Source organism: Trachurus trachurus, assembly GCF_905171665.1.
Source record: "Trachurus trachurus genome assembly, chromosome: 14".
NCBI lineage: Eukaryota > Metazoa > Chordata > Actinopteri > Carangiformes > Carangidae > Trachurus > Trachurus trachurus.
Genome location: NC_139903.1, coordinates 9,717,980 through 9,738,834, shown reverse-complemented (window position 1 = coordinate 9,738,834; position 20,855 = coordinate 9,717,980). Strand labels below are relative to the sequence as shown.

At 42.0% G+C, this 20,855-nt stretch overlaps 2 protein-coding genes across 2 annotated transcripts in view; one reads left to right on the top strand and one right to left on the bottom strand.

Annotated features, from left to right (window-relative positions):
- The window catches only part of larp1 (La ribonucleoprotein 1, translational regulator), a 51,687-nt gene extending 45,320 nt beyond the window's left edge, over positions 1–6,367 (top strand). Inside the window, exons 14-21 of the mRNA XM_083986285.1 lie at positions 341–464; positions 2,238–2,443; positions 2,557–2,663; positions 3,362–3,519; positions 3,610–3,754; positions 3,858–3,967; positions 4,599–4,726; positions 5,302–6,367. Of these exons, the coding sequence (XP_083842411.1) occupies positions 341–464; positions 2,238–2,443; positions 2,557–2,663; positions 3,362–3,519; positions 3,610–3,754; positions 3,858–3,967; positions 4,599–4,726; positions 5,302–5,595 (1,272 nt within the window). The 3' untranslated portion in view covers positions 5,596–6,367. The remainder of the gene's footprint in view (positions 1–340; positions 465–2,237; positions 2,444–2,556; positions 2,664–3,361; positions 3,520–3,609; positions 3,755–3,857; positions 3,968–4,598; positions 4,727–5,301) is intronic.
- Positions 6,368–9,786: 3,419 nt separating this feature from the next.
- Positions 9,787–20,525, bottom strand: faxdc2 (fatty acid hydroxylase domain containing 2). Its single transcript, XM_083986516.1, has 9 exons — positions 20,402–20,525; positions 18,841–18,875; positions 17,473–17,570; positions 16,571–16,674; positions 15,125–15,246; positions 12,824–13,029; positions 12,513–12,618; positions 11,204–11,370; positions 9,787–10,894 (listed from the first exon to the last, which is right to left on the bottom strand). Exons 1-9 carry the CDS (start codon positions 20,433–20,435, stop codon positions 10,738–10,740), a joined length of 1,029 nt encoding a protein of 342 aa, XP_083842642.1. The 5' UTR covers positions 20,436–20,525; the 3' UTR covers positions 9,787–10,737.
- Positions 20,526–20,855: the final 330 nt, after the last annotated feature.

The window sequence follows — 20,855 nt, the reverse complement described above, 5'->3', positions numbered from 1 at the left end:
AGCAGAGACGTCAGACATGAGGGTGAAAAGGTTTTTAGCCGCCGTGTTTTGCTGCTGCATCTCGGTGTCCAGGCTGCTGCAGATGAGGTCTGTCCATCAGACACTTCTTCTTCATCTTTTTCTGATTTGTAAAGACGAGTTTCATCAGTGTGTGATTGTTTAGTTTGGGAGAATTTACTGATTCTGTGGAAACACTCGGCTTGTTCCCATCGCAGCCCTCAGATCTGTTCTTTCTGGAAGATGGAGAGTGTTTGTTTGTTCTCCCTCCCGTTGTCATTGTTGTCGTCGTCGTTGTCATCACATTAACTCTGGATCTTCTTCTGTTTTTATTCTTTTACAGCAAGAGGTGGAGAACTTCAAGAAGGTCCACCTGATCAGCCGCGAAGAGTTCGACTGTCTGACCCCCGAACCCCCGGTCGACCCCAACCAGGAAGTTCCTCCAGGCCCCCCCAAACCTCAGCAGAGTAAGGACACACAAACACACACAAACGCACGCAAAGATACACAAAAACAAGGCCAACGTGCATATATATAGATATATAATCAGCTGTATGTGTTAACTTGGAATATACAGACGAACTGGAGTCATTTTTTATTCTGAGGTAAAACTTCGAAAACCTTGGACCAAGATGAAAAAATATTTGCTCGTTAAATATGAGAAACACTACATTTCTGCCTCCTCAGGCCTCTGACGATTGGTCAATAATACTCTTCACTGACGTATGACCGGAGCTCACAAGTAGACAATGCTGCAGTTTAAGAGGTCATGAGCTAAAAAAAAAACACTGGTGAAACACAGTCAGCATTTCTCAGTGTGGACGTTTTCTTGTCCTCAACACCACGACCACGTCCCTGCAGAACTGAGGGACCTGATAAATAGTCTTAATTATAACAGAAACATGTTTTTGTCTGTGTAAAATCACAAAACGATCAGTTTCTGACATAGAGCTGTGAGGAAAATTAGATTGAAAAATCTCAAACCACCTTTAGCTGAGTCAGTTCACTGCAGCTCGTTTATCAGTCACTTCCTCAAATTCTCCCGTCAGGATTTTTTAGCAGACAGAGTGATTTCTCTTCGGCTCTTCTTCATACAGGTTGTTTGAGAGTCCAGTCAGAAAAATACACAACATGAATCATGAGCTGTGTTTGTAGTTTAGAGGAGGTCAGTGGTGCTGAAGTGCTGAACTCCTCCAGACACTTGAGGACCTCAAACATCTCGTGACTTAACACACTTAGACTTGGAGATGCTGTAATGATCCCTAAGGAAATTCAAGTATCCAGTAGCACAAACACAACACAAAAAGACATAAGGGCTTAGAAGAGAAATATGTATAAACATATAAAACACAGAAAAGTAAGAAAAATATACACTATATACATCGTTAGGTAATTAGAGCATCTAGCTCCTTTTTAATTTAATGGAGCCTCACTTCCCTTAACCATAAATACCAGGCGGAAAACACGTAAAGACAAAACTTTATTTACTTTGTTCTGGTTTTCAGCTGCTGCTCTCGACTCTTTGTTTTTCTGGCCAGCATTAAACGGAGCCTTAAAAAGTCATACATTCATATTGATGCTCCGCTCCTTCACCCATCAACCCTAAACCATGTGGACTCTTTACTAAGGAATACATGAATCAATACCACTGGTGTCGTGAGATTAAAAGAAAAGTCCCAAATCAATTTGACAAAAATAGAAGTAGCTTTTTTAATTTATTGCATCATCAAATAGTTTTTATTAACAATGATGCAATTTGATTTCAATGCTGTGTAACAAACAGCTAATTTATGAACTTTATGTACTCTCTTGAAGGTAAATGACACATTTCTACATGTGTTAGTTGGAAAGTTTATTTTTAAAAGTTGCTATACACTGAAAATGGCTTGTTTATTGAGTTTTACACCATCTTCCTGTAAGCTATTTCACAATAAAAGCCCTATTAAAAATATGCGCTCATAATTTGAAAAGAACACAGGAAGTGTTGGATTTGTAGTAATGGCGTTATGCAGTTTAAGGCAGTAATGAGGCTCTGGTCACTATTTTAGTAATAAAAAGAAAAATATTTGTAAAGGTCACTCAATAAAATGGTACTTTATTGTTTTAAGTACTCCTTGCAGTTACACCAGGTACCACTAGGGGTCTGCGCTAGTCTTAATGAGTTTTATTGAGAGTTTAATTTTTCAGGATTGCTGAGATCAAACTTTCCCTGTAACTCGTTTCTTCTCTCTCGTCTTCAGTTCCCACAGACGCTCTGGCTAACAAACTCTTCGGCGCCCCCGAACCTTCCTCCATCGCTCGCTCGCTCCCAACTACCGTGCCTGATTCGCCCAACTACCGCAGTGCCCGGACGCCCCGCACGCCTCGCACCCCGCACAGGAAGGACGCGACCATGACGCCGCGCTTCTACCCGGTGGTGAAGGAGAGTCGGCCCGTCGACGCCAAGGTGAGCGCCGCCTAGGATTTAAAAACCAAGACGCCTGGTTTTTACCCGAGTGTTTGGATCCGTCCACTCTGACAAAAAGGTTTAATGTTTTTTATTTTATTTTATTTTTTCAGACGCCCAGGAAGAGGAAGACCCGACACAGCTCCAACCCGCCCATGGAGTGTCACGTCGGCTGGGTGATGGACTCCAGAGAGCATCGCTCACGTACGGCCTCCGTCAGGTGAGACGCCGCTCTGTTGTTCAAAAGTAATCTGATTGGATTTGGGATAATGGATCGGATCAAATTGGGTAAAAATGGGTTGGTAAAAACAGATTCTGAGATCGGATTCGATCACGTAATCCAGTCTTGGTTTTGAATCTGGATCAAACTCTCAGTTTGTGTTGTTCAAAACGTTTTAGTCGGATCACGATTAAACTTTGAACTAACCCTAAGCCCTAACTTTGAATTCGAAACACATGGTGAAATATTCACAATGTGAATGTTAATTTGAGTAATGGATACAGTTTTTGCTTTTTTTATGTATTTGTTGTGGCTCAGATCAGGTCTGGCTGTTTAAAAGACATTGAAGAAACAAATAACAGCACAGAAAACAACACAAACAGCCCATTTACAGATAAATCCACTCTGAGTGACCTCATGCTGCTGTTCTACATTTAACACTCGTTATCTGGATTTGGTAATCTAGAAAAGTTTATATCTGGATCAGATTGATCCAATCCAACTGGGATGATTATTCGATCTTGTGCACAAATTGTTACAGTCAGGCATCAATTAACAAACTACTACATCTACTAAAAAAAGCAAAGTAAAAATGGATTTCATGATCCTGGATGGAATTAAAAATCCAGACCATTTTGAACAACTGGGCCCAGGTGACTAACTCCTCCTCTTCCTCTCTCTCTTCCTCTCTCTCTCAGCTCCAACGCCAGCCCGTCAGAGGGCACCCCCGCCCTGGGGAACATCGGCTGCACGCCTCAGTCCCTCCCCAAGTTCCAGCATCCATCACACGAGCTGCTCAAGGAGAACGGCTTCACGCAACACGTTTACCACAAGTACCGCCGGCGCTGCCTAAACGGTGAGCAGCAACACACCTCCTTCTATCATTTCTACTATCATCATCTTTTATTCTTCTTTAAATAACCCGTTTCCCTCCGTCCAATCACAGAGCGAAAGCGGCTGGGAATCGGCCAATCACAGGAGATGAACACGCTCTTCCGCTTCTGGTCGTTTTTCCTGCGAGATCATTTCAACAGGAAGATGTACGAGGAGTTCAGACAGCTGGTGGTCGAGGACGGGAAGGAGGGATACAGGTAAAAAAAAAAAAAAAAAAGTCCACTCTCTGAAGTTAAAATCTGGATTTACAGCGAGTTATTCTAGATGGATGAACTGAATTTGACTGTGTGTGTGTTGCAGGTACGGACTCGAGTGCCTCTTCAGGTACTACAGCTACGGTCTAGAGAAGAAGTTCAGACCAGACATCTTTAAGGATTTCCAGGAGGAGACCATGAAAGACTACGAGGCCGGTGAGTTCACGGCTGCTGTTTTTAGTTTCTGCTTCAGTTTTTCTCCTTTGAAGTTAGAAGAAAGTGACTTTATGAGGTAAATTAGATAAAAGATAACAAAACTTGGAAAAAACACTGCACATACAGGCTGCAGCAAAGGAATGAATGGCTTTAATACCAACAGAGAGAATCTGCAACAGGTGAAGAAATCAATACGCAGCCTTTAGTGAAAAGCAACATTGTGGTATGTTATGTTTGGATACAGACGCCACAAATTCCAGTTTAGACCAGATAATGTTATTTAAAAAAAAACAACGTTTTATTACTTAAATTACAATTTAAGTAAAAAAAAAAGTCTGGCCTCCTGATGTTGCAGGGACCAAACACCAGATGTGAATATTACAGGATTCAACTGACACATTATAATTTAGAAATTGTATAATAATATTAGAGCATATTAGAATAAAATAGAAAATACTATATACTATACATTTACACAACAGAAGCCGTGTTCAAAGAAAATTGAACCTGTTCTCACTGATTGAGATGTTTTTATGAATTAATGATTTTCTGTAGATGTATCCTGAAAACTGACTCCGTGTGTGTGTGTGTGTGTGTGTGTGTGTGTGTGTGTTGTCTTGGCTGTTCCCAGGTCAGCTTTATGGGCTGGAGAAGTTCTGGGCCTTCCTGAAATACTCCAAGGCCAAAACCATGGAGATCGATCCCAAGCTGCAGGAATGTCTGAGCAAGTTCAAACGCCTGGAAGATTTCAGGATCGATGTAAGGAGAATTGTTTTTTTTATCAAAACTTTGTCCTGAAACTTTATGGGTAAAAAACAAACAAACCTCAAAACAAAACATGGTACATAAGATACATTTTGATTTAAATAATGATACCTTCATGGCCTGAGTCATGTGACCTCAGACAATAATATTAGTTTCATATATGTTCAGTAAAAGAACATAACCAACGCAGCTATAACAGGACATAATAACTTGTATAATATTTTTATCTCAATACATTAGAATATCATGGAAGTAAGTACATTTGCATATAGATGGGCCAACATTTCCATATTATAAATAATATTTCTAAGTTGGTCTAAATGTATAAAATCTTTGAGATACTGAACTTTTAGGTCTTAATCATTACAATTAAAATATATTAAATAAATAAAGACATTAAACGTTTCATTCTGTGTAATAATGGATCTATATAATGTCTTAGTTTCACTTTTTGAATTGAATCACTGACATAATGATGATAATAATGATATTGATATTATTATTATTATTATTATGTATTAATGGATATTTACATTTCAAACCTCCGCTCTGCTTCTGTCTCCTCGCAGCCGGAGGCGGAGGAAGGAGGACGCCGCAGGAGACACTCGTCCAGCGGGGACGGACGCCGCCGGCACCCCTCCCTGCCCTCCAGTCGGCCCCACAGCCAGGCCGGCCACGGACACGGACACGCTCACGGACATGGACACGGACACGGCCACGGGCATGCCCACGGCGTCGCTCCCATCGCTGCCACCGCCGCCGCTGCCGCTGTCAAGGATGATGCCAAACCCACCTCCACCCCCTCCTCCTCCTCCTCCTCCTCCGCTGACCCCCCCGCACCAGATGCCAAGACACTGAAGTAACGCCACAAACACGGATCAACTCAACCATCGCCTGCAAGTCACCGGCTTCTCTCTGCGCCACAGGAGGGAGGGAGGGGGGATGAGAGGGTGGGGAGAGGGGGGGGCGTCCAGCTCGATTTCTTTTTTCTATCACAACTTTTGATTTGAAAAACGAGGAAAAAAAATACAAACACTTAAAATGACTCGGTGTATTAATTAGTTTGAAGTTTTGGAGGATAAAGAACTTCTTGTCTTAACGAGGCAACGAGTGGAAGAGGCGTCCAACTCTTTACTTTTTAGTTTTTCCTCCTGTGCGCCCCCGCCGGTCCACGCGGTGGATGGTTCTGGTGGCGATTTACTCTCCTGGAATAATTTTTTTTTTTCTTTTTATAAACGTTGACCCCCCTCCCTCTCCATCACTGGGACCCCTCCCCCCCTTTCCCCCCTCACCCTCTTGCTTTGATGATCATCACTGTCCTGCTGCTGCTGGCTGATATTCGACTCGCCCAGATCTCAGATTAATGATTATTATTTCGTCGGCGTGCGGTTGGTTGGTTGGTTGGTTGGTTGGAGACTTTTTGGAAATAGTTTGATCAAGACTGAGCATCTGATTTAAAAGACTGAAAAAAACAAACAAACAAAAAAAAAAAAAGGGGGGGGGGGGGGGAGGAGGGAGGAGGAGGAAGTTAACGAGCTCAACTCAGCTTCAACCGGACCAAAGTGGTTTGAACCGAGCGACTGACGTTTTCCATCCACGGAGCTGAACATGAGACAATGGAGGGTTGGGGGGTTGGGGGGGGGGGGGGGGGGGGGGGCATGAAAGAACCAAATGATTAAAAAAGAAAAAGCAGGAGGAAAAAAAGAACAACAAACAGACTTGTACCCCCCCCCTCCCCTCCCCTCCTCCCCTCCTCCTCCTCCCTCCCAGTATGATGGACATGATCATTGAAAGTTGCCTTATTTTAATGGTTTTACTGCTTCTAACTTGTGCCCGCCACCTTATCGTCTGATTGTACAGCATCCAAGTCCTCCACATCATCTGGTCAAACCCCCCCCCCCCCCCCCCCCCCCCCCCCCCTACCCTCCAACACACACACCACCCCCTCTCCCTCACCTTTCCTCTGAGCTGTCTTCCAAGTGTCATTTCAGTCTGTTACAAGTTTCCAGTAACTCTCTCTTCCCTCTGTGTTTTTTTTTTTTTTTTGCGCGTCGTGGCTTTTTGTGCTGAAACATGTCGACCTGGTTGAAGTTTGACCCCCCCACCCCCCTTCCACGCCACGCCCCGCCCCTCCCCCCCATCTCCTCCTAAAAGAGGAAACAAAACACTTGATGAGTGAGGGAGGAGTCGGGAAGGGACGACCCTGCACCTCCCACCAAGGATCAGATCTCCTGTTTTTTGTGTGTGTGGGGGGCTTCCTGACTTTCTCCCACCCCCACCCCCCTCCCTGTCAGACGAGCCGCATCCATCCATTCATCCATCCGCTTGACGTCATCCATCCATCCGTCGACATCAGTGACACTACAGGACTGGAACCATCATCATCATCATCATCATCATCAATCTGGATTAACTTGAAGAAAACCGTGGTTGTGAGGAGGAGGTGGAGGAGGAGGAGGAGAAGAGAGGGGGCTGTCGCTCTCTGACGCAGGTGCTCTGGGTGGAGACGCCAACGAGGCTCAGAACTTTATTATTTCCTTTATTTTATTTTTTATTTTTATTTTGGCCTCGGACGACTTTCGCCGCTGTTCACTCGGCTCGACTTCGCTGCTTGTTGTTAATGAGGCCGACTGGGCCTCGGGCGCTTTTCCGCCTCTTCCCCTTTTTTCCTTATATATTATATATACATACATATATACATATATAAAAACACACACACACACACACACACATACAGAGAAGATACACACTTCAGTTAACAGGCATGAACACTTGAGAGGCGTAGGAGTCGCACACACCGGTACAGATGTAGCAGCGTGATGAAAACCTAAAAAGAAAAAAAAACCTCCAGCGTCTCGCCTCGTCGGAGTCGGAGGACAGGAACATGTACGACTGCGTTGTTCGTTTACACTCCGTTGTGTTCAGCCGTCGCTCTTCCTGCAGCGACTCGGCTGTGTGGATGGTTCAAACTGATGATATCAAATGGTGATTTTTCTTTTTTTCTCTTTTTTCCTCCATTAATGTAAATGTGAATTTGCCAGGTGAAGAGGAATGATTACAGCTCCCTGCTACTTGTTTGTTGTTTTATTGTTTATAGAACAGATTATTATATTTGCCTTACACGTGTACGTACGCTAACTATTTTTTAATGGTCTCATAATTATCTTTTAATGCTTTTTAATTTCAATTTGCAGTGTTTTTCTAGCGTTGTTATGGTTGGAGGCAGGGTTTGTGTCAGGCTGATTTAAAAAACAAACATCAGAACATAGTTCACATCAGAAAAGGGATAAAAAAAAACAAAAAAACACAATCTGTTTCTGTGCTTTTTAGTGTTTCATGTTGAAATCACAGTTAAAATTGGCCGAGACAACAGAGTTACCATAAACAAACCTCCAGGTTTTTCTACAAACAAGTCGGAAAAGACTTAAAAAATGGATAAAATGATTTGTTTTATTAGTTTGAATTGAAACAAACAAAAAAAATCTTCAGTCTTATACACACATGTTGATCCAGATGTTAAAGAAGTGACTCGTCTTCTCTGGACAAGCTGCAAAGTTGGTTGCAGCTTTTTTTTTTTTTTCAGTCACATCATCTTCAAATGATTTTGAGGAATTAAATTGGAGGAAAGCCTGACGTCTGTAGATGAAGCTGTGTTGGTCACATGTGCCTGCTATTCTTTTTTTTTTTTTTGTCTTTTTTGTAATTTTATTTTAAGTCGAAGGTCCGTTGGTGTAAAAAGTTTTTCAGCCTGTTGGTTGATGTTCCAGCAGAGAGGAGGAGGAGGACGATGACGTCGCGTTTTGTTTCCGTTCTTCAGTTTCTTCCTCTAAAACTCAGAGTTGTTGGAAAAATGCAAAGCAAAGCTGTACTTACTTTATCTTTATTTTCCTGTTTCATTTCCTTTTTTTTTTTTTTTTCTTAAGTGTCATGTTGATTTAACTTCAGGGAGATTTGGATCAGTTTCAGAAGCTCACAGTTGATGCATCAAGTTGTTTACCGGAGGTTTAAAGACGTTGTAAAAAAAAAAAAAAAAAAAAGAGCTACCACCTTTATTCAAGAAAAACTAAAACTCCATGCATTTCCCCAAAAACCAGCGGAAAGCCTTCGAAATTGAGAGGCTGAGCTGGTGTGTGTGTGTGTGTGTGTGCGTGTGTGTGTGTGTGTGGCTGCAGGCGTGACGAGCGGCCACTAGGGGGCCTTCTTCCTTGGGGACAGTCATGTGACCGCCCCCCACCGCCCGCCCCCCCCCCCCCCCCCCCCCCCCCTCCCTCTAATGTGATCATCACCTGCCTGGCTTCACCTGGCGCCTGGACATGTTTTTTTTTTTGTTTTTTGGGGGGGTGTTCAGGTGTTTTCAGCCTTCTACGATCAGCTGCTAGCTGTCCAAACAAACTGCAGGGGGCGCCACCCGCTCGTCAGATTTACACGGACTTGGCCGCACAGGACGGCGGCCGGACACTGGAGAGATGAGTGATGATTGGACGAGAGGAAGAGAGGGAGGAGGAGGAGGAAAACAAAGAGAGAGAGCGAGATGGAGAGAGAGAGAGAGAGTTACCCAGCTGGGGGGTTTGTGATGTTGCTCAGAGGAATATGGCTGGTTATGATGTCTGGAGACTGAAAAACAAAACAACAAAAAAAAGGACAAAATTCCATAAAGCCATATGAATAACAAATAACTGTATATGAACCATTAAAATAGTTCATTACATTACAAATATCCTAGGCTTGTCATGAGGAAAAAAAGATGAAAACAAGGAAAAAAGGAACAAAAAAAATATATAAAATGGAAAAATGTAAAATACTTGAATGAGATCTTGTATAATATCATTTAATATTCATAATATCTGCTTTGTAGGCTGATGTGATTCGCTATTAGTGTTATTTGTAATTTGTAGTAATTATGCTTTCCTTTAATAAAGAAAAAAAACACAAAACGTACAAAAAAACCTCAAACACAATGACTGTTGAGTGTTTCATTTCTGTTCAGAATGTGAGTTTTATAACAAAATGTCATGAGTGTTTTTATTTGTTGCCAGAAATGAAAAAACAACGTATTCCACTTTTAAAAATGTTTTAATATTAACAAGTCCAGTTTAAACTTTAACATTACATCATCAATCACACTTTCTTGTTCTTTAAATAATCAAAACACATTCATTTTTTTTCCTTATACAAGCTTTACACATCATGTCTTCTATAACACAAAAGCCACATTCACATTCAGGTGTGTGTGTGTTTAAGTGCCACAAGGAATGGTAGCAAAGTGCAAAAGTGTCTTCTGTCCGAGCAGCAAGTGAACGCAGCAGCAGAAGACTGAAAATACAAAAAATCTGCTCATGAGAATTACATGCAAAATAAAACAAACAGTATTTTAAAGATTCATTAACATTTGTTTTAAAATAACAGAATCTGTTCCTGCTGAAATGATTTTAACATCGACGCTCAGTCATTATTTGGAGGAAACGTCGGAGGCAGTGAACGCAGCATGAAACACAAACGTGGTTTTTCCCAGATGGAGGAACGAGACTGAGGTGAAATTACCTCGTTCTCTCTCATCAAACTGTTCAACCCTGTACATGTGGTGAATATCGTCAATTTACAAACATCCATTGACGCCCAGTGAGAAAAACAAAGAGGACAGTTGGTTAATAACTGGAGTTTAATATATTGTGCATTTTCTTTCTTAAATTAAATCATTTGGAGCTTCTGGAAACTTCCTCTGGATGTTACCCGTCTGAATGAACCAATCAGAAGCTACGACGGCATCCCAGTAAACTTAATAAAACCTGCACGTCAGGTGAAGGAGAGTCTGAACTCTCAGCTTCACCTTCACAGTCCGACATCGATTACTGTAAAATCATCAACAGCTAATAATTGTCTTTAAAAAGTTTGATTGGGACTTTTTAACGTCACCAAGTTAACGACAACGGTGATTTTCCCAAACGTTGCCGGGGGCACTTGTGCCAGAGGTCAGAGGTTGGGGGGGGGGGGGGGGTCAGAGGTCATCACTGGCCCTTCTTGGGTGAGTCGGGGATGGTCTCGTTGAGCGGGGTTAGGCCGGTGAGCAGGACGTGGCGCTCGTACTGTTTGGTTTGTCTGAACTTGGTGTCGGTGCCGTGGAGCCGGTCCAGAACCCCGAAGACCCCGAAGCACTGGGTGAACCTGGAGACGGAGAAATAAAGATTCACTGTTCAGGTGGTTTAATGATCTTCAGTTAGTGTCAGTGTTAAATTAGAGTTTATATATATAGATAGATAGATAGATAGATAGATAGATAGATAGATAGATAGATAGATAGATAGATAGATAGATAGATATAGATTGATAGACAGATCGACAGATGGATAGATGAGATTGACAGACAGATAGATTGATCGATAGATAGATAAAATAATAAATAAAATCAAACAAATCAATCCATCAAATCGACCAATCACAGCCTTCCTGTCCGGTCCAGGCAGGTGGACTCACTTGAGGTGGTGGAAGTCGTGGAACTCGGGGGAGGGCAGGAAGGGCAGGTGGTATCCACAGTGGGAGATGGTGGTGCTGACCAGGGCCACGCAGTACCACAGGGCGGTGGTGGACGCGTGTGAACCCAGGACCAGAGGTCCCATCACCACGGGCAACATGTTGGAGAGCTGTGTGGGAGAAGAATTCAAATCCTTCAGTCTGGGTTTCTCTGTCCAGAGTCCAGACTGTGGTTATACACTGCCCGTCCAAAAAGAAAAAAGTCACCTCTTGGATTTAACTAAGCTAACAGGTCAGAGCCTCCCATTGGATAATTACTGCATGGATGGTTATGTTTCAGCTGGCAACAACTTATTTAACCCTAACTGATGCAGTCTCATTTCGAAGACACATCCTGTGGTTGTGGAAAATATGTTAATCTGTTTTAGGAGGGTCAAATTATTGGCATCAAGCAAATAAAACATGTAAGGAGATTACTGAGACTAAACTGGGTTAAGAACTGTCCAACACATTATTAAAGACTGGAAGGAGAGTGGGGGAACCATCATCTTCAGGGATGAAATGTGGTCCAATGTGACCACAGAGTCCAGACCTCAACCCCAATGAGACTGAAATTAATGCAACTCTCAACGGAAATAAATGTTGTGACATTGCAGAAGCTTATCGAAATGATGCAACAGTGAATGGACGGGCAGTGTAATAAACACTAACAGGGTGCATGCACAGGTCTTGAACATCTCGGCTTATCAACTTGAGCAACAGTTGTGTAAGAAGGTGAACTACAGAATGTGTCTAACATTACAGCAAGCTGTGTTCATTTATCAATCGCTGGGACTCAATTAAGCAACTTAACAATATCAGAAATAAATAAATTGATTGAGATTTGTGTTACAGTATCCGTGTCATGTCATGTAAGCTACATATGCAATAAGCTGCAGGCCCATGACGATGTGTTATTAACGCATACATCAATCATAGTTGCATAGAAACTCATGAAACCCCAGTCCTGCCTGCAGAAATGGGTCGTTGCCTTACAGTATATAACAATGTATGGCTCCAACAGCCTGAAATTTAAGACCTGGACCTGACCCTGAAGTCAAACACAAAAGTATATTGCACATTTTGTGCACATTGACATAGACATAGACAGAAAAGGTACAACAAAAGACAGCAAAAAAGTATGTATCCAAGCTCAAAACTGCATGATGAAGTTGTAGTGATTAGTTTTGAAAAAGTCTGGATTTTTAAATTTGTGAATAGGATCAAGCACCCTGAATAAATGAATCGTGTTAACGCTTCACAGTGAACTCACCATGTGCTCCAGAGGATGGGCGTAGATGCAGACGAGTCCGATGGGGGCGGTCCACTCGTGGTGCTGCTTGTGGTAATGTTTGTAGAGGCTGGGATGGTGGAAGAGTCTGAGAGAGATAAAAACAAAAAAAAGGAGGATCAACTTTCACTGCTAATTACTCTTAGGAACAAGATCTAAAAACCACAACAACAGTGCACAAAAAAAACGTAAAAGTACACTTGTGTGCAGCCTGTGCTTATGGGCAGTGCTCTTTCCTCACCACTAGGGGGCAGTGATTAAAGTGAACGGCCCTATTTTTCTTTTCTTTTTACCTGTGTGAGTAGTAAAACATGATTTCCTCTATGATGGAGAAGGCGGCCAGCTCGATCAGGGCCCAGTGGAAGGTGGGCAGCTCGGGGCCACAGGGGTTCCCCCACCGTGACATCAGGTGGTAACAGACCACCACCATGGGCCCCGAGATGAAGATCCAGTTGAAGAGGACGGTCTTCACAGCCTGACGGAGCTTGTCTGGGTCCACCTGGAGGATGGAGGATGGAGGAAGAGGTCGGTGAGAGGCACAGCCTTAAAAAATCTGCATTGACATCCAATAATAATATCTTTTTATGATAAATATATCTTTATATTTGCCATTTGGTGACTTTCAACCTCTAGGTTTTTGATTTGAGTCTTTGTATTTTATTTTGAAATTTTAAGTAATTTTAAGTTTTTTTTTTACTAATTTATGTCTTAATATACTGTAAAAATGTGCTAAATAAATATAGACTTTTAAAGTTACTGTTGCAGTTTCTAAATGATCTTGTTCTTCACTTATAAAAAATAAAATGCTAAACATATGGGATATTATAAGTTGATATGTATATTTTATACACGTTCGTTTGAAAATCAAATTGATTAATTCATTCACTTAAATTCAAACACATGCATGAAAACTTCTTGTATCACTTCAAAACAAACACAAACATCACTTGTACTTTTTATCATTAAACTTTGCTCTCTGGTTAAAAACACAATGAGGGTTTGTGTGTGTGAGCACGTGAGCGGTTTGTGTAAGTGACCTATTTTTAAAAGACCTTGATCTTGTTTTCCAAAATGAACTCAAAATGCCCCAAACATCAAACATCAGCTGTTCAAGTTTGTTGCCATTTTAAAATCTTCCTGTTTTCCTGTGACTGTGACTAAACTTGAAAAATCGAATTATCTGAAGCCCTAAATAAATGATCAATGAAGGCAGTGAGGAACTTCCTGTTTGGTCGGTTTTAAACCAAAATGTCTGAGATAAAACTGTGTCCATCAGATGATCTGAAGAGTGGTCAAGGTCTCAGACATGTGAGTCCAGCCCTCTGGTACAGTAGATGCCCGCTCTTGTGTAAGTCTGGTCTTTGTTTATGACGACGGTTGGTTTACTGCCGGTCAGTGATCTGCGGTATCTGCACTCGGACTAATGGACCGCAGACTGACAGGCTCAGGAAACACGGGATGACTCAGCAGATTGTCACAGATTAGCTCATCACACCAGATTACAGAAGGACGGCGGCCATCGAGACGTTTTTATGTCGCCTCCATAAAGCAGATAAACTCTGGCTGCACAGCTGGAAGATAACAAGCTCCGGGGGAAAATTATTACTAAACCTGAACCACCCCCCATTGGTGGGTATGAACTTCCTGCGCACTGCCGTCTTGGTTCTAATCACTCAACAATAATCAATAATCAATAATCTGATTTTTTTTTTTTTTCATTTTCACAGTAACCTCCAGCTCTGGTTATCTTTTTTTTTTTTTTTTATCTGTGCAGCGTCCGACAACATCTGCTGATCAAACACACACAGAGAGACGGGACTTTGGTCAGACGGATGTGAACATATCAGATCTGCAGAAATGAAGGCCAAGTGCGTGTGTGCTGTTCATGCACATACACACAAACAGGAAAATATCAGGGTTTAGTTTATGAGCATAACTTCTCTTTGACTAATTGCTGTGTATCACACATCTATGACATGAATCACATAAGGTGCTAAAAACATGTGTAAGTGGGAATAGCTCTTAAATTAATAGATAAAAATGTTCTTAATGAAACTAACATCGGCAGAGGCAGGTTCAGATTTGCTCTTTTATTTTGTTTTTAATGTTTTTAATTTCCCATGATGCCCTGATGTGACCTTCCCTGTATTTTCCAACCCGTGAGTCTTTTTAAGGATCAAATACAGTGTCATGCAAAAGTTTGGGCACCCCTTGGTCCAAATGTCTGTTAATGTGACCAGTTCATCAAGTGGAAGATGAAATGATCTCCAAAAGACATAAAGTTAAACATGAAACACTCTTTTTCAATATTTGAATCAGTATCAGTGTGTTATTTTAGTTTTCTACAGTTTCAGAGTGAAAAAGGGAAACAAAGCAGCAGTCTTTTGCATGCCACTGACTGTATATTTTCATTTCTCCATCCCTTCATTCATCCTCAGTTCCTTGTCATACTCAGGAGTCGAGGAGACTCAGATCAGATGGATTTATGATGAGAGACAGAGAGGAGGAAAACTGTGAGATAGAAAAACTAAACCTAAACCAGATAGGATCAATAAAATGACAGTCAGTGTGTGTGAGTTGGTGTGGAGCTTTACCGGGTTGTTCTTCTCCATCTGGATACGGTAGCGGGTGATGAAGGCGGGTTTACCGGTGGTGTCCACCAATAGCAGCAGAGCGTTCGCCCCCCAGAAGGTCACGGTGGGGAAGGACATCGTCACTGTGGAGAACAACCACGAGAGAGAGACGACATGATGATGTTAGAATGACATCCAAAACTCCTGAAGAAGAAGTAATATAAGAAAAATATAAACGTTTTACTGTTTTCAGATCAGATCAGTTCAGTTTATTCAACATGTTTAAAACAAGAGGCTTAACATGTCAGTCTGGACCTGCAGCGTAGAGGATAATAACATTATAAAAAAAGAAGTAGAAAGTCGTCTAGCTCACTGGGTTGAGCAGGGGCTTAATTCCCCTGCTGGCCCCTTGCTGCATGTCCTTCCCCCTCTCTCTGTCTCCTCATTTCCTGTTTCTCTCAACTGTCCTGTCGATTAAAGGCAAAAATCCCCCTCAAATACTACTACTTATAATAATAATAATAATAATAATAACAATAACCTAAAAGAATAAAGATAATGAAAGAAAATCTCCTTATGCAGGAGATCGCTGGTTTGACTCCCAAGAAGGACTGTTCACCCAGTTTCTCCCCCCGTTTCCTTTCATAACTCTACTGTCTATAGGCACAAAATAAACTGTTCATTGTGAAAATGTCTTTTGAGTCAAGACTGTTTTCTTCTTCTGTGACGTGGATCTGGATGTGAATGTTTTTTGATTGTCAATATGATTGTCTTACTGTTATCTTATTAATCTATGTTTTTTCTTTATATCTGTTTTTATTTTCTACACTGCAGAAGATGCAGCTCAGTTTCCTTGTTGGTATCTATTCTATGTTATTCTATTCTATTCTATTCTATTTTTATTGCACAGTGTGAGACTTGCTCCGTCCTTCATCGCTGTCACATAATTCACTATCACATCAACAACACGTGTCTTATCTGAAGATACACATCAAAAACAGCTGGACTGGACAGAGTGTGACACAACAACAAGGCGACGGCTGCATCGTAAAAGTGAAGACGTTTAGAGACTCAATGTTACAGAAACACAAAGTTTCCTCTTTCATTTAAAAAACTAAACCCTGTTTGTGTGTTTCAGTGGCGATGAAGTCACATGTGTGTGCGTGTGATCTATATTTGTGTATTTGTACGCTTCACGCTGCTGATTCCAAAATGGAAAGTTACAGCACAGAGATCCATGAAACCACCGACGTCACAGGAAAACACAAAGTATGTGGTGATACGAAGCCCGAGCCGTCAGTCATGGAAGGAAACAGATCTCTGATCAGGGCCTGACAAAGATCTCCTCTGTGTTGAACCAACCAGCTGCCTGCTGCTTGTTGATGTGCTCATGTGTTACTCTGAAGATCGAGTTTCGCCACAAGAGACAAAACTAAAAAAAAAAAAAAAAAACCTATTGTTTCTTACCGAAGTAGAACAAACCAGCATCGTGACCTTCGAAGGCCTGGTGCACTTTGGTCCACTGGTTCTGCCAGAAATCCCCCGAAGCGCCCCAGAACTTCTGGAGATGCCTGAGAAAATGCAAAAAGAAGAAGTGTTTTCTCACATTAGTGCACTTTTTTCAACAGCATTCTGTTGAACTGTGTGTGTGCATGTGTGAGTTTAAGTGTGTATGTGGTGAAGATGGCATATGATTGTTTACTTGTACTCTCCGATTGATTTCTAATTGATTTTCTATGACTGTTTTTACTGTAACTATGTATACCTGTTGTGAAGCACACTGAGTCTGCCTTGTGCATGAAATGCGCTTTATAAATAAAGTTGAATTGAATTGAATTGAATTGCACCAACATCCAAACATCCTCTAAGAAACCGCAGCAGGTGATTCAACACGCAGCCGCATGCAAACAAGGAAAACACTGAACACACTCTGCAACAGGTTTCTGTTCCCTTCCTGCTGCACCTGGTCCTGTCACATCAGGTCTAGTTCAGTCATGTTTTAGTCCTGTAGCGTCATGTCACGCATTGTTTCATTACTGTGATGTAATGTAACTTCATGTTAAGTCATGTCCTCCCCTGTAATTATCCTGCACCCTGCCCCCCCTGCCCCCCCCCTCTGCTCTGACACTGTGTCCGTCATCGTCCTCACCTTTCCTCCACCGCTCATCCTGCCTCTTTTATCCTGCCCTCTTCTCTTATTCTATTGTGTATTAAAGTGCCGGTGGCGGTGTCTGTGCCACGCCTCGGCTCCTTGGGTTCATTTCAGGTCAAACGGCCGGGTTCGGTTTGGTTTGGTTTGGTTTGGTTTGGATTGGATTGGTTTGTTGTTGTGTGGTGAAGCTGCTCAGTGTGAGCAGATCCTACTGTACCATGTCAGAGAGTTTCCAAACGCAGCCAAGAACAAGATTCCAGATCCGATGACAAACGCAGCTTTCTTCACAGAGTCCCACAGTCCTCCGGGGCTGTCCTGAACACACACACACACACAGAGAGAGAGAGAGAGAGAGAGGATGGTTGTGTATGAGGCCCTGCTGTGTGTAACCCCTGTTGACACTGTGCAACCTCATGATCAGTGTTTCCCACAGGAAACTTCTCACAGTGTACAAATGTCTCTGAAACAATACGGAGGCTCCGTCGCTGTCTTTTCACCTACATAAAGAACAGCAGGGTGTTGTTCATCGTGTGTGTGTGTGTGTGTGTGTGTGTGTGTGTGTGTGTGTGTGTGTGTGTGTGTGTGTGTGTGTGTGTGTGGCCTTTAGCAGCATGGAACTGAGCCACGACAGAGAACATGAACAAGACATCTGAAAATGTCTCATTTGCATCCAGTAAAGACCGAGAAGTCTGAGCAACACAAACTGGATCAGTGGGAATTTAGTCCGACCCCCCCGACCCCCCCCCCTCCGAGCTCTGCCATGACAACAGTGGGAACAATGATACACAAATGTCACACTGGTCTCAGTACTGTACATATTCTGGAAAAAAATACACACAATTTGTGCGTTTAAATTGTCTGTCACAGTTTATGTAATATTTCCATGTGTCACGTTCGCTAGCCTCTCGTTGCTCTCTTTCCCTTCACGGCTCCGTTAAGTTGCTCAGGGAGAAAAATGCCACTCGTCAGGTTGAGCCGCCCCGAAAGACAAGAACAAGACGAAGATCAACAACACCAACAATGAAAACAGCGCAGCTCTCACACAGTCAGGTGGAGGCTTTGTTGGCTCGGCAAGTCGGATCAGATCAGATCGAATATACAGAGACTACCGCTGATCTGCTTTAAAACTCATTCATTTTAATGTAAATGTCACTTTATACTATAAAAGCTCAATCTAAGCTTCATACAGCTGCTTTGTTTTTTTTGTTTTTTTTACACTGTTACACATAGAAAGTACAATAACCCACACGAGGCTCCTGAACACATGTGACAGGTGTTTGGTGCCTGGGGGGAGGGAGTTTAAACTTAAATTCTGATTGACGCACTGGTGTCGGTACAGTGTGTTTTCAGTGTGTTTTCAGTGTGTTTTCAGTGAGACACATGTTACAGAGAGCAGCGGTCCCATAAAATGAAACCTGGCAGCCGTGGAAAAAGATGAGGAGAGAAGTAGATGAGAGATCCTGCAGAGCTGCTGTGACTCATCCTGATGTGTCTGTTTCTGAGCATTTATCTCCTCTACTGACTTTTATAATAACAGAGAGGTTTGGTTGTAAAGATGTGTGTTTGTGTGTTTGTGTGTTCTTACCCGTCTGCTGCTGCTGCTGTTTGCTCCACTCGTGCCTGTAAACACAACAATAATAAACTTGTCTATTGTTAGGAATAACAAACAGAATTGCATTTTAGTGACAGTAATTGAAAAATCCCTCTACAAATGTTATTAAGTTGGAGGGAGTTGGGGGCAAAATGGGACAGATGCTCTGTCCTAAAATGACTGATGGGAGAAAGAAGATTAGAGATTAAACGCTGTGCTGTTCCTTTTAAAAAGGAAGGTGGCCTAATCTCAGCTGCTCAAGGGAATCTATTTTTATTCCATGTTGAAAATGTATTAAATTATTTTCAATAATGTGTGTTTTTCTTATCAGAAATATCTTCTTGTGTCACGCATAATTTCATATCTGAATTCATAATAAGACTCCTTCAGATTTCGTCTCATAAACTGAACACTATTATTTCACCTTTAAATTGTGAATTGTTAAATGAAGCATGTTAGTCTTTTCTGTTTCTGTCGTCACCTCTCTGGCTGTACAATAATCATGTGAGTGCAGCGTAGCCTGGTGCAAAATTTACAGATGGACGATTAAACATAATCCTGTTATAATCCAGCCTTACACTGCACTTTTTCACTGTGGTGCACCTTTTATTTTCAGACAGATTCTTGGGGATAACAAAAACCTGCCCACAACCCAATCACACACACTCTCCCTCTTTCTTTCTTTCTTTCTTTCTTTCTTTCTTTCTTTCTTTCTTTCTTTCTTTCTTTCTTCGTTTTTCCAATAAGAAAATACAAATATTGTATTGGTGCTGGAGAGCGTTTATCTAATTATTATTTACATAAAACTATTATTTAAACTTAATCTGACAAAAATGATATTGATTTTACTACATACACCACCATGCCTCCATTACTGTATGACTGGAACAAATACTGAAGTAGGCCTATTATTCATTTGGCTGCTGATCGAGCTGAGTGAGCAAAAAATAAATTCAAGTTCAAAGATGAGATTTAATGGCAGGGAGCAGCCGTGCAGGTAGATTTGATCACTGATCCAATAAAGTAAGATAAACATTTATACAGGTGCACTGTGCTGTACAGTGTGTACCTGTCATCATCATAATCAGCAGCAGCAGCAGCAGGCTGCCAGATATTATACTGATTATAATGTTTATTCACTAAGATACATGGTCAGAACTGCTAAAACTATATCATTTTATTTATAAGCAATGGTTTATTTATTACTGTCTCTACATCAGAAAGAATAAGAGTAACATTTGATCTTTCAATATTAAGTTTTTCATGACTGGGTCATGAAAGGTGAATATAATCAAAATAATTCTGAGTGTTCAGCTTAATATGAGTTTTCTATTGGCACACACAGGATTAGGCCTATTACACAGGTTAATATACTACAGGCTTTGCTTCAGTGAAGGAAAACACAACGTCAGGTAGAGAAACAATGAAGCAACAGCACTTTGTCTCGAGCAGAGCTTGGTCTCTGTCAGGACTCAGCAGCTGCAGCTCTAAACGCAGCGAACAGCGACTCCATCGATGAGTTTACCGGTGAAATAAGTCACAGACACGAACTTACCGCTGACTCTCGTCTCCGTCTCCGTCACCGTCATGTTTGCTCCTCTTTCTCTCTCCCTCTCTCTCTGTGTCCGCGTGTGTGTGTTGAAACTCTTCTTCACTTCTGCTGGATTTTTTCACACTCAACGCGAAAGCTTTTATTTACAACAGGGAGCGACTTGTGATTGGCTGATCCTCGGTCAGCTGACTGCCTGACTGACTGACTGACTGCAGGACTGGACTCAGGAACAGAGGACTGGACTCTGTTGCGTGTGTGTGTGTGTGTGTGTGTGTGTGTGTGTGTGTGTGTGTGTGTGTGTGTGTGTGTGTGTGTGTGTGTGTGTGTGTGTGTGTGTGTGTGTGTGTGTGTGTGTGTGTGTTTTCTTTCCTCCAGTGCACATGGGTCCAGGTGAAGGTTGAAACTCAGCGGGTATGGTGGTCTCTCTCTCTCTCTCTGTGGAGGGACAAATCCACGT